At 43.6% G+C, this 15,665-nt stretch overlaps 1 protein-coding gene across 2 annotated transcripts in view; it reads right to left on the bottom strand.

Annotated features, from left to right (window-relative positions):
- The window catches only part of LOC129829671 (serine/threonine-protein kinase receptor R3-like), a 35,232-nt gene that overhangs the window by 5,601 nt on the left and 13,966 nt on the right, over positions 1-15,665 (bottom strand). For both annotated transcript variants that reach the window (XM_055891519.1, XM_055891521.1), the window contains exons 7-9: positions 14,199-14,345; positions 13,753-14,028; positions 9,845-10,042 (exon numbers count right to left, since the gene is read on the bottom strand). In XM_055891519.1, coding sequence (XP_055747494.1) covers positions 9,845-10,042; positions 13,753-14,028; positions 14,199-14,345 — 621 coding nt within the window. The remainder of the gene's footprint in view (positions 1-9,844; positions 10,043-13,752; positions 14,029-14,198; positions 14,346-15,665) is intronic.

Here is a 15,665-nt window from a genome sequence, read left to right as displayed (position 1 = left end):
ACATCATGACACTACAGACATCATGATACTACAGACATCATGACACTACAGACATCATGACACAACAAACATCATGACACTACAGACATCATGACACTACAGACATATTCATACAACAAACATCATGACACTACAGACATCATGACACAACAAACATCATGACACTACAGACATCATGACACTACAGACATATTGATACAACAAACATCATGACACTACAGATATCATGATACTACAAACATCATGACACTACAGACATCATGATACTACAGACATCATGATACAACAGACATCATGATACAACAGACATCATGATACTACAGACATCATGATAATACAGACATCATGATACTACAAACATCATGACACTACAGACATCATGATACAACAAACATCATGACACAACAGACATCATGAAACAACAAACATCATGACACTACAGACATCATGATACTACAGACATCATGACACAACAGACATCATGATACTACAGACATCATGACACAACAAACATCATGACACTACAGACATCATGATACAACAAACATCATGACACTACAGACATCATGACACAACAAACATCATGACACTACAGACATCATGATACAACAAACATCATGACACTACAGACATCATGATACAACAAACATCATGACACAACAGACATCATGAAACAACAAACATCATGACACTACAGACATCATGATACAACAAACATCATGACACTACAGACATCATGACACAACAAACATCATGACACTACAGACATCATGACACAACAAACACCATGACACTACAGACATCATGAAACAACAAACATCATGACACTACAGACATCATGATACTACAGACATCATGACACAACAAACATCATGACACTACAGATATCATGACAGTACAGACATATTCATACAACAAACATCATGACACTACAGACATCATGACACAACAAACATCATGACACTACAGACATCATGACACTACAGACATATTGATACAACAAACATCATGACACTACAGATATCATGATACTACAAACATCATGACACTACAGACATCATGATACTAGAGACATCATGATACAACAGACATCATGATACAACAGACATCATGATACTACAGACATCATGATACTACAAACATCATGACACTACAGACATCATGACACAACAGACATCATGATACTACAGACATCATGACACTACAGACATCATGATACTACAGACATCATGATACTACAGACATCATGACACTACAGACATCATGACACAACAGACATCATGATACTACAGACATCATGATACTACAGACATCATGATACTACAAACATCATGACAACTACAGATATCATGACACAACAGACATCATGATACTACAGACATCATGACACAACAGACATCATGATACTACAGACATCATGACACAACAAACATCATGACACTACAGACATCATGATACAACAAACATCATGACACTACAGACATCATGACACAACAAACATCATGACACAACAAACATCATGACACTACAGGCATCATGATACAACAAACATCATGACACTACAGACATCATGATACAACAAACATCATGACACAACAGACATCATGACACAACAAACATCATGACACTACAGACATCATGATACTACAAACATCATGACACTACAAACATCATGATACAACAAACATCATGACACTACAGACATCATGACACTACAGACATCATGACACAACAAACATCATGACACTACAGACATCATGATACTACAAACATCATGACACTACAGACATCATGATACTACAGACATCATGACACTACAGACATCATGACACAACAAACATCATGACACTACAGACATCATGATACTACAGACATCATGACACAACAAACATCATGACACTACAGAAATCATGACACAACAAACATCATGACACTATAGACATATTGATACAACAAACATCATGACACTACAGACATCATGACACTACAGACATCATGATACAACAAACATCATGACACTACAGACATCATGATACAACAAACATCATGACACTACAGACATCATGATACTACAAACATCATGACACAACAAACATCATGACACAACAAACATCATGACACTACAGACATCATGATACAACAAACATCATGACACTACAGACATCATGATTCAACAAACATCATGACACTACAGACATCATGATACAACAAACATCATGACACAACAAACATCATGACACTACAGACATCATGACACAACAAACATCATGACACTACAGACATCATGACACAACAAACATCATGACACTACAGACATCATGATACAACAAACATCATGACACTACAGACATCATGATACTACAGACATCATGACACTACAGACATCATGATACAACAAACATCATGACACTACAGACATCATGACACTACAGACATATTCATACAACAAACATCATGACACTACAGACATCATGACACAACAAACATCATGACACTACAGACATCATGACACTACAGACATATTGATACAACAAACATCATGACACTACAGATATCATGATACTACAAACATCATGACACTACAGACATCATGATACTACAGACATCATGATACAACAGACATCATGATACAACAGACATCATGATACTACAGACATCATGATAATACAGACATCATGATACTACAAACATCATGACACTACAGACATCATGACACAACAGACATCATGATACTACAGACATCATGACACTACAGACATTATGATACTACAGACATCATGATACTACAGACATCATGACACTACAGACATCATGACACAACAGACATCATGATACTACAGACATCATGATACTACAGACATCATGATACTACAGACATCATGATACTACAAACATCATGACAACTACAGATATCATGACACAACAGACATCATGATACTACAGACATCATGACACAACAGACATCATGATACTACAGACATCATGACACAACAAACATCATGACACTACAGACATCATGATACAACAAACATCATGACACTACAGACATCATGACACAACAAACATCATGACACTACAGACATCATGATACAACAAACATCATGACACTACAGACATCATGATACAACAAACATCATGACACTACAGACATCATGAAACAACAAACATCATGACACTACAGACATCATGATACAACAAACATCATGACACTACAGACATCATGACACAACAAACATCATGACACTACAGACATCATGACACAACAAACACCATGACACTACAGACATCATGAAACAACAAACATCATGACACTACAGACATCATGATACTACAGACATCATGACACAACAAACATCATGACACTACAGACATCATGACACTACAGACATATTGATACAACAAACATCATGACACTACAGATATCATGATACTACAAACATCATGACACTACAGACATCATGATACTACAGACATCATGATACAACAGACATCATGATACAACAGACATCATGACACAACAAACATCATGACACTACAGACATCATGACACTACAGACATATTGATACAACAAACATCATGACACTACAGATATCATGATACTACAAACATCATGACACTACAGACATCATGATACTACAGACATCATGATACAACAGACATCATGATACAACAGACATCATGATACTACAGACATCATGATACTACAGACATCATGATACTACAAACATCATGACACTACAGACATCATGACACAACAGACATCATGATACTACAGACATCATGACACTACAGACATCATGATACTACAGACATCATGAAACTACAGACATCATGACACTACAGACATCATGACACAACAGACATCATGATACTACAGACATCATGATACTACAGACATCATGATACTACAAACATCATGACAACTACAGATATCATGACACAACAGACATCATGATACTACAGACATCATGACACAACAGACATCATGATACTACAGACATCATGACACAACAAACATCATGACACTACAGACATCATGATACAACAAACATCATGACACTACAGACATCATGACACAACAAACATCATGACACAACAAACATCATGACACTACAGGCATCATGATACAACAAACATCATGACACTACAGACATCATGATACAACAAACATCATGACACAACAGACATCATGACACAACAAACATCATGACACTACAGACATCATGATACTACAAACATCATGACACTACAAACATCATGATACAACAAACATCATGACACTACAGACATCATGACACTACAGACATCATGACACAACAAACATCATGACACTACAGACATCATGATACTACAAACATCATGACACTACAGACATCATGATACTACAGACATCATGACACTACAGACATCATGACACAACAAACATCATGACACTACAGACATCATGATACTACAGACATCATGACACAACAAACATCATGACACTACAGAAATCATGACACAACAAACATCATGACACTATAGACATATTGATACAACAAACATCATGACACTACAGACATCATGACACTACAGACATCATGATACAACAAACATCATGACACTACAGACATCATGATACAACAAACATCATGACACTACAGATGTCTGTAGTATCATGATCATGACACTCACACCTGAGGAACATGTTACATATACAGTCAGTACCAGTATATCTACGTCTTCATTCCAAAGGAGTCAGCCAACATTCCACCTTACATAATGATGACTGAGGTGGCAAAGATTTGGTGGGAAAACTACAAACATCATGACACTACAGACATCATGATACAACAAACATCATGACACTACAGACATCATGATACAACAAACATCATGACACAACAAACATCATGACACAACAAACATCATGACACTACAGACATCATGATACAACAAACATCATGACACTACAGACATCATGATACTACAGACATCATGATACAACAAACATCATGATACAACAAACATCATGACACAACAAACATCATGACACAACAAACATCATGACACTACAGATATCATGATACTACAAACATCATGACACTACAGACATCATGATACTACAGACATCATGATACAACAGACATCATGATACAACAGACATCATGACACTACAGACATCATGATACTACAGACATCATGATACTACAAACATCATGACACTACAGACATCATGACACAACAGACATCATGATACTACAGACATCATGACACTACAGACATCATGATACTACAGACATCATGATACTACAGACATCATGACACTACAGACATCATGACACAACAGACATCATGATACTACAGACATCATGATACTACAGACATCATGATACTACAAACATCATGACAACTACAGATATCATGACACAACAGACATCATGATACTACAGACATCATGACACTACAGACATCATGACACTACAGACATCATGATACTACAGACATCATGATACAACAGACATCATGCCACAACAAATATCATGACACTACAGACACCACAACACTACAGACACCATGACACTAAAGACACCACAACACTACAGACAGTACAACACTAAAGACACCACAACACTACAGACAGTACAACACTACAGACACCACGACACTGCAGGCACCATGACACTACAGGCACCACGACACTACAGACACCATGACACCACAGTCGCCATGAACCATAGACACCACAACACCATGACACCACAGACACCAGGAACTACATACACTATAGACACCATGGCACCACAGACACCACGTACCACAGACACCCCCAGCACAATAGACACCATGAACTACAGACACCACAACACCACATACATCATGAACTACAGACACCACAGACACCATGCCATGACAGACACCATGAACTACAGACACCACGACACTACATGCACCATGCCACTACAGACACCATGCACTACAGACACCACAACACTACAGACACCATGACACTGCACACACCATGACACTAGAAACAACATGCCACTACAGACACCATGACACTACAGACACCACAACACTACAGACACCATAGGCACAATGACACCACATAAACCACAACACGACAGGCACCATGGCACAACAGACATCATGGCACCATGCCACTACAGACACCATGACATTACAGACACCACGACACTACAGACACCACGGCACTACAGACACCATAACACCAGGACACTATAGACATCATGAAACTATGACACCATGACACTACAGACACTGTGGCACTACAGACCTCCCGACACCATGACACTACAGACACCATGACACTACAGACACCATGGCACTACAGACATCTTGACACCATGGCACCACAGACACCATGACACTACAGACACCATGGCACTACAGACATCTTGACACCATGGCACCACAGACACCATGACACTACAGACACCATGACACTCAGTGACATTGGAATAACAATCAAGATTCTAAGACAGACAAAACAGAAATGAGATAGTGACGATCTTCTCTTGGTTTAGATTTGGGTTGTACAGGTGAAGTCGAAAGTTTACATACACCTTGGCCAAATACATTTAAACTCGGTTTATCCACAATTCCTGACATTTAATCCTAGTAAAAATTCCCTGTCTTAGATCAGTTAGATCACCACTTTATTTTAAGAATGTGAAATGTCAGAATAATAGTAGAGAGAATTATTTATTTCAGCTTTTATTTCATTCACCACATTCCCAGTGGGTCAGAAGTTTACATACACTCAATTAGTATTTGGTAGCATTGCCTTCAAATTGTTTAACTTGGGTCAAACGTTTCGGGTAGCCTTCCACAAGCTTCCCACAATAAGTTGGGTGAATTTTGGCCCATTCCTCCTGACAGAGCTGGTGTAACTGAGACAGGTTTGTAGGCCTCCTTGCTCGCACACGCTTTTTCAGTTCTGCCCACAAATTTTCCATGGGATTGAGGTCAGGGCTTTGTGATGGCCACTCCAATACCTTGACTTTGTTGTACTGAAGCCATTTTGCCACAACCTTGGAAGTATGCTTGGGGTCATTGTCCATTTGGAAGACCCATTTGCTACCAAGCTTTAACTTCCTGACTGATGTCTTGAGATGTTGCTTCAATATATCCTTATAATTTTCCTCCCTCATGATGCCATCTATTTTGAGAAGTGCACCAGTCCCTCCTGCAGCAAAGTACCACCACAACATGATGCTGCCACCCCCATGCTTCACGGTTGTGACGGTGTTCTTCGGCTTGCAAACCTCCCCCTTTTCCCCTCCAAACATAACGATGGTCATTATGGCCAAACAGTTCTATTTTTGTTTCATCAGACCAGAGGACATTTCTCCAAAAAGTACGATCTTTGTCTCCATATGCAGTCGCAAACCGTAGTCTAGCTTTTTTATGGTGGTTTTGGAGCAGTGGCTTCTTCCTTGCTGAGCGGCCTTTCAGGTTATGTCGATATAGGACTTGTTTTACTTTGGATATAGATACTTCTGTACCTGTTTCGTCCAGAATCTTCACAAGGTTCTTTGCTGTTGTTCTGGGACTGATTTGCACTTAAGCGCCAAAGTACGTTTATCTCTAGGAGACAGAACGCGTCTCCTTCCTGAGCGGTATGACGACTGCGTGGTCCCATGGTGTTTATACTTGCGTACTATTGTTTGTGCAGATGAACGTGGTACCTTCAGGCTTTTGGAAATTGCTCCCAAGGATGAACCAGACTTGTGGAGGTATACAATTTTTTTTCTGAGGTCTTGGCTGATTTCTTTAGATTTTCCCATGATGTCAAGCAAAGAGGCACTGAGTTTGAAGGTAGGCCTTGAAATACATCCACAGGTACACCTCCAATTGACTCAAATGATGTCAATTGATGCCAGCTGTCAGGGCAGCTCACAGATCACTGCACCTGTACATAGCCCATCTGTAAACAGCCCATCTATCTACCTACCTCATCCCCATACTGTATTTATATATTTATCTTGCTCCTTTGCACCCCAGTATCTCTACTTGCACATCTTCTGCACATCTACCATTCCAGTGTTTAATTGCTATTTGTAATTACTTCGCCACCATGGCCTATTTATTGCCTTAACTCCCTTATCTTACCTCATTTGCACTCACTGTATATAGACTTTTTGTTTTCTACTGTATTATTGACTGTATGTTTTGTTTATTCCATGTGTAACTCTGTGTTGTATGTGTCGAATTGCTATGCTTTATCTTGGCCAGGTCGCAGTTGCAAATGAGAACTTGTTCTCGACTAGCCTACCTGGTTAAATAAAGGTTAAATAAAAAATAAATAAATAAAAACTTAGAAGCTTCTAAAGCCATGACATCATTTTCTGGAATTTTCCAAGCTGTTTAAAGGCACAGTCAACGTAATGTATGTAAACTTCTGACCCACTGGAATTGTGATACAGTGAATTATAAGTGAAATAATCTGTCTGTGAACAATTGTTGGAAAAATGACTTGTGTCATGCACAAAGTAGATGTCCTAACCGACTTGCCAAAACTATAGTTTGTTAACAAGAAACTTGTGGGGGGGTTGACAAACAAGTTTAAATGACTCCAAGTGTATGTAAACTTCCAACTTCAACTGTATATGTTGGCTTCATACACATACGGTATTCATTTTTAACTTCACACAGGACTGAAACAGTACTCTGAACTTCAGATAGTGGAGAGTAGGAGTGTTGGGCTATATGTTGGACTAAAAAGAGCTGAGATACAGAATCCCTGGAGAGAGAGTGTATTGTGATTGAGTTCTGGGAGGCCTGGTTGTGTGTATATGTGTGCAACTGTGTTCGTATGTGTGCGTGCGACCAAATGTGTGTTTGTGTGTATGTATGCGTGTATGCATTGTGTGTGTGCATGCATGTGTGCGAAAGAGAGACAGAGAGAGAGAAAGAGAGAGAGAGAGAGAGAAAGAGATAGATAGATAGAGAGACAGGGAGAGACAGACAGACAGACAGACAGACAGACAGACAGACAGACAGACAGACAGACAGACAGACAGACAGACAGACAGACAGAGAGAGAGAGAGAGAGAGAGACAGAGAGAGAGAGACAGAGAGAGAGAGAGAGAGAGAGAGACAGGGAGAGAGAGAGACACAGAGACACAGAGAGAGAGAGAGAGAGAGAGAGAGAGAGAGACAGAGAGAGAGAGAGAGAGAGAGAGAGAGACAGGGAGAGAGAGAGACACAGAGACACAGAGAGAGAGAGAGAGAGAGAGAGCATCTGGTCTATGTGAGGTGGGATAGTGCTGACACCAGATAAGAGTGTTTATAATTACTAGAGGGCTAATCATGGGAGAGGATAGAGACAGACACAGACTGCCAGATAGAACATCCTACACTGCTCTACCGCATCCCAAATGGCATCCTGTTCCCTATATAGTGCACTACTTTCGGCCAAGACCCAAAGGGGTCTAAAGCAGTGCACTACATAGGGAATAGGGTGCCATTTGGGATGGAGGCTACATGTTCTAGAGGTCTAATAGTCCTGGTGCACTAGTATTTAGACAACTGAAATTCTACTCTCAGTAATATGTTTGACTGGATGTTGTGGTCCAGTATGTAGGTAAGTGTAGGTCCCTTTGGTTAGAATGGCTTCATATGCATTCAGACAGAAGATTTTATACAGAGAGTACAGCACACGTTTATGTGATCCCTGCGGGAATTGAACACATGACCTTAACGTTACCAGCACTACACTCTTACCAACTGGACCACAGTCCATGTTTCAATTAAACACAACAGAGCATTTTTGTTGACCTCATAGTTGCATGTGTGTTCCTGTGTGTGTGTGTGTGTGTGCATGCGTGTGTGTGTTACCGTTTACTATGGTTCTTCTGGAAATCTCCCAGAGGACTAGGCCCAGGGCCCAGATGTCTGTCTGCTTGTACGACTCAAAGATGTCCATGCGGATGCTCTCGTCCAGGACCTCTGGGGCCATGTAACGTTTGGTTCCCACTCTGGGGTTGTTCCCCACATCCAGATAGTCACTGGTCTGGGAATGCATCACAGCCAGACCTGGAGACACAACAGGGTCATATTCACTGGGGAGAAAACATTTTGAAACAGGGAGGTCATACCTGAATTTGCACAATAATAACAGATTTTAGTTCTCCTCTAGCCCTCTCTCCTCTAGCCCTCTCTCCTCTAGCCCTCTCTCCTCTAGCCCTCTCTCCTTCAGCCCTCTCTCCTCTAGCCCTCTCTCCTATAGCCCTCTCTCCTTCTAGCCCTCTCTCCTCTAGCCCTCTCTCCTCTAGCCCTCTCTCCTTCTAGCCCTCTCTCCTCTAGCCCTCTCTTCTCTAGCCCTCTCTCCTTCTAGCCCTCTCTCCTTCTAGCCCTCTCTCCTTCTAGCCCTCTCTCCTTCAGCCCTCTCTCCTTCAGCCCTCTCTCCTCTAGCCCTCTCTTCTCTAGCCCTCTCTCCTTCAGCCCTCTTCCCTTCAGCCCTCTCCCCTTCTAGCCCTCTCTCCTCTAGCCCTCTCTCCTTCTAGCCCTCTCTCCTCAAGCCCTCTCTCATCTAGCCCTCTCTCCTTCAGCCCTCTCTCCTCTAGCCCTCTCTTCTCTAGCCCTCGCTCCTTCTAGCCCTCTCTCATCTAGCCCTCTCTCCTCTAGCCCTCTCCCCTCTAGCCCTCCCCCCTTCTAGCCCTCTCTCCTTCTAGCCCTCTCTCCTATAGCACTCTCTTCTCTAGCCCTCTCTCCTCTAGCCCTCTCTCCTTCTAGCCCTCTCTCCTCTAGCCCTCTCTCCTTCAGCCCTCTCTCCTCTAGCCCTCCCCCTTCTAGCCCTCTCTCCGTCTAGCCCTCTCTCCTCTAGCCCTCTCTCCTCTAGCCCTCTCTCCTCTAGCCCTCTCTTCTCTAGCCCTCGCTCTTTTAGCCCTCTCTCCTTCAGCCCTCTCTCCTCTAGCCCTCTGTCCTCTAGCCCTCTCTCCTCTAGCCCTCTCCCCTCTAGCCCTCCCCCCTTCTAGCCCTCTCTCCTTCTAGCCCTCTCTCCTATAGCCCTCTCTTCTCTAGCCCTCTCTCCTCTAGCCCTCTCTCCTTCTAGCCCTCTCTCCTCTAGCCCTCTCTCCTTCAGCCCTCTCTCCTCTAGCCCTCCCCCTTCTAGCCCTCTCTCCTCTAGCCCTCTCTCCTCTAGCCCTCTCTCCTCTAGCCCTCTCTTCTCTAGCCCTCGCTCTTTTAGCCCTCTCTCCTTCAGCCCTCTCTCCTCTAGCCCTCTGTCCTCTAGCCCTCTCTCCTCTAGCCCTCTCTCCTCTAGCCCTCTCTCCTCTAGCCCTCTCTTCTCTAGCCCTCTCTTCTCTAGCCCTCTCTTCTCTAGCCCTCTCTCCTCTAGCCCTCTCACCTTCAGCCCTCTCTCCTCTAGCCCTCTCTCCTCTAGCCCTCTCTTCTCTAGCCCTCTCTTCTCTAGCCCTCTCTCCTTCAGCCCTCTTCCCTTCAGCCCTCTCCCCTTCTAGCCCTCTCTCCTCTAGCCCTCTCTCCTTCTAGCCCTCTCTCCTCAAGCCCTCTCTCATCTAGCCCTCTCTCCTTCAGCCCTCTCTCCTCTAGCCCTCTCTTCTCTAGCCCTCGCTCCTTCTAGCCCTCTCTCCTCAAGCCCTCTCTCATCTAGCCCTCTCTCCTCTAGCCCTCTCCCCTCTAGCCCTCCCCCCTTCTAGCCCTCTCTCCTTCTAGCCCTCTCTCCTTTAGCACTCTCTTCTCTAGCCCTCTCTCCTCTAGCCCTCTCTCCTTCTAGCCCTCTCTCCTCTAGCACTCTCTCCTTCAGCCCTCTCTCCTCTAGCCCTCCCCCTTCTAGCCCTCTCTCCGTCTAGCCCTCTCTCCTCTAGCCCTCTCTCCTCTAGCCCTCTCTTCTCTAGCCCTCGCTCTTTTAGCCCTCTCTCCTTCAGCCCTCTCTCCTCTAGCCCTCTCTCCTCTAGCCCTCTCCCCTCTAGCCCTCCCCCCTTCTAGCCCTCTCTCCTTCTAGCCCTCTCTCCTATAGCCCTCTCTTCTCTAGCCCTCTCTCCTTCTAGCCCTCTCTCCTCTAGCCCTCTCTCCTTCAGCCCTCTCTCCTCTAGCCCTCCCCCTTCTAGCCCTCTCTCCATCTAGCCCTCTCTCCTCTAGCCCTCTCTCCTCTAGCCCTCTCTCCTCTAGCCCTCTCTTCTCTAGCCCTCGCTCTTTTAGCCCTCTCTCCTTCAGCCCTCTCTCCTCTAGCCCTCTGTCCTCTAGCCCTCTCTCCTCTAGCCCTCTCCCCTCTAGCCCTCCCCCCTTCTAGCCCTCTCTCCTTCTAGCCCTCTCTCCTATAGCCCTCTCTTCTCTAGCCCTCTCTCCTCTAGCCCTCTCTCCTTCTAGCCCTCTCTCCTCTAGCCCTCTCTCCTCTAGCCCTCTCTCCTCTAGCCCTCTCTTCTCTAGCCCTCTCTCTTTTAGCCCTCTCTCCTTCAGCCATCTCTCCTTTAGCCCTCTCTCCTCTAGCCTTCTCTCTTCTAGCCCTCTCTCCTCTAGCCCTCTCTTCTCTAGCCCTCTCTCCTCTAGCCATCTCTCCTCTAGCCCTCTCTCCTCTAGCCCTCTCTTCTCTAGCCCTCTCTCTTTTAGCCCTCTCTCCTTCAGCCATCTCTCCTTTAGCCCTCTCTCCTCTAGCCTTCTCTCTTCTAGCCCTCTCTCCTCTAGCCCTCTCTTCTCTAGCCTTCTCTCTTCTAGCCCTCTCTCCTCTAGCCCTCTCTCCTCTAGCCCTCTCTTCTCTAGCCCTCTCTCCTCTAGCCCTCTCTCCTCTAGCCCTCTCACCTTCAGCCCTCTCTCCTCTAGCCCTCTCTCCTCTAGACCTCTCACCTTCAGCCCTCTCTCCTCTAGCCCTCTCTTCTCTAGCCCTCTCTCCTCTAGCCCTCCCCCTTCTAGCCCTCTCTCCGTCTAGCCCTCTCTCCGTCTAGCCCTCTCTCCTCTAGCCCTCTCTCCTCTAGCCCTCTCCTCTAGCCCTCTCTTTTAGCCCTCTCTCCTTCAGCCCTCTCTCCTTCAGCCCTCTCTCCTCTAGCCCTCTCTCCTCTAGCCCTCTCTCCTCTAGCCCTCTCTCTTCTAGCCCTCTCTCCTCTAGCCCTCTCTTCTCTAGCCCTCTCTCTTTTAGCCCTCTCTCCTCCAGCCCTCTCTCCTCTAGCCCTCTCTCCTCTAGCCTTCTCACCTTCAGCCCTCTCTCTAGCCCTCTCTTCTCTAGCCCTCTCTCTTTTAGCCCTCTCTCCTCTAGCCCTCTATCCTCTAGCCCTCTATCCTCTAGCCCTCTATCCTCTAGCCATCTCTCCTTCAGCCCTCGCCTCTCAAATCAAATTTCAAATCAAATCAAATGTATTTATATAGCCCTTGGTACATCAGCTGATATCTCAAAGTGCTGTACAGAAACCCAGCCTAGAACCCCAAACAGCAAGCAATGCAGGTGTAGAAGCACGGTGGCTAGGAAAAACTCCCTAGAAAGGCCAAAACCTAGGAAGAAACCTAGAGAGGAACCAGGCTATGAGGGGTGGCCAGTCCTCTTCTGGCTGTGCCGGGTAGAGAGTATAACAGAACATGGCAAAGATGTTCAAATGTTCCTCTCCTCTCTATCCCTCTCTCCTTCAGCCCTCTCTCCTCTAGCCCTCTCTCCTCTAGCCCTCTCTCCTCTAGCCCTCTCTCCTCTAGCCCTCTCTCCTCTAGCCCTCTCCTCTCTATCCCTCTCTCCCTCAGCCCTCTCCTCTCTATCCCTCTCTCCTTCAGCCCTCTCCTTTCCTCCCACCTCATCCTCCTCTCACCCAGGTCAGCGATGCAGCACTGTCCGTTCATCTTGACCAGGATGTTTCGGCTCTTCAGGTCTCGGTGGGCGATGGCGGGTTTGCCCTGGCAGCTGAGTATCTCTGTGTGAAGGTGGACCAGACCACAGGCTACAGACAGGCACATCCTTAGGCAGCCCTCTGGGTCCACGCTGCTGCACTGGAGGAAGTCGTAGAGACTACCCAGCTGGTGGAAGTGGGTGATCAGCCACAGCTGAGTAGTGGAGTTCTGAGACGTCATGTCAGATGCTATGAAGCCTGAGGGAGAGAAGACAGAAGGTATTGTGATCGTCAGACCAGGCCAGGCAAGCTAAATCAAGTGTACCTGAAGTCATTGAAAGAAAACAAACACTATTTTGATTCTAGGGGAATTGTTAGAAATGTAGGACTTATTCTAAAAGTGAACTAACAGGATTACGCTGACTCACCCAGGATGTTGTCATGTCTGAGCTGTACAGTGTTGTAGATCTCTGTCTCTCTGAACCAGGACTGCTCATCCCTGGAGGAGAAGATCTTCACTGCAACACTCTCTCCCATCCAGGTGCCTCTCCACACCTCTCCATACCGGCCCTTACCTGGGTAGAGAGGGACAGAGGAACAGGCACACAGCAGAGATGGAGTGGGTTGGTGTAATGATGTCATCACACTAGTAAGACTGGAAATGAACCCAAAGGGTCCATGAACTCCATAACATATTGGTACATAAACAACATAACCTATTGGTACATAAACAACATAACATATTGGTACATAAACTCCATAACATATTGGTACATAAACAACATAACCTATTGGTACATAAACAACATAACATATTGGTACATAAACAACATAACATATTGGTACATAAACTCCATAACATATTGGTACATAAACTCCATAACCTATTGGTACATAAACTCCATAACATATTGGTACATAAACTCCATAACATATTGGTACATAAACAACATAACATATTGGTACATAAACAACATAACATATTGGTACATAAACAACATAACCTATTGGTACATAAACAACATAACATATTGGTACATAAACAACATAACATATTGGTACATAAACTCCATAACCTATTGGTACATAAACTCCATAACCTATTGGTACATAAACTCCATAACCTATTGGTACATAAACTCCATAACATATTGGTACATAAACTCCATAACCTATTGGTACATAAACTCCATAACCTATTGGTACATAAACAACATAACCTATTGGTACATAAACTCCATAACCTATTGGTACATAAACTCCATAACCTATTGGTACATAAACTCCATAACCTATTGGTACATAAACAACATAACATATTGGTACATAAACTCCATAACATATTGGTACATAAACTCCATAACATATTGGTACATAAACTCCATAACCTATTGGTACATAAACTCCATAACCTATTGGTACATAAACAACATAACCTATTGGTACATAAACTCCATAACCTATTGGTACATAAACTCCATAACCTATTGGTACATAAACTCCATAACCTATTGGTACATAAACAACATAACCTATTGGTACATAAACTCCATAACCTATTGGTACATAAACTCCATAACCTATTGGTACATAAACAACATAACCTATTGGTACATAAACTCCATAACCTATTGGTACATAAACTCCATAACCTATTGGTACATAAACTCCATAACCTATTGGTACATAAACAACATAACATATTGGTACATAAACTCCATAACCTATTGGTACATAAACAACATAACCTATTGGTACATAAACTCCATAACCTATTGGTACATAAACTCCATAACCTATTGGTACACAAACTCCATAACATATTGGTACATAAACTCCATAACATATTGGTACATAAACAACATAACATATTGGTACATAAACTCCATAACCTA

This window comes from Salvelinus fontinalis, chromosome 31, assembly GCF_029448725.1.
Source record: "Salvelinus fontinalis isolate EN_2023a chromosome 31, ASM2944872v1, whole genome shotgun sequence".
NCBI classification, from domain to species: Eukaryota; Metazoa; Chordata; class Actinopteri; order Salmoniformes; family Salmonidae; genus Salvelinus; species Salvelinus fontinalis.
This window is presented reverse-complemented; position numbering and strand designations above follow the sequence as displayed.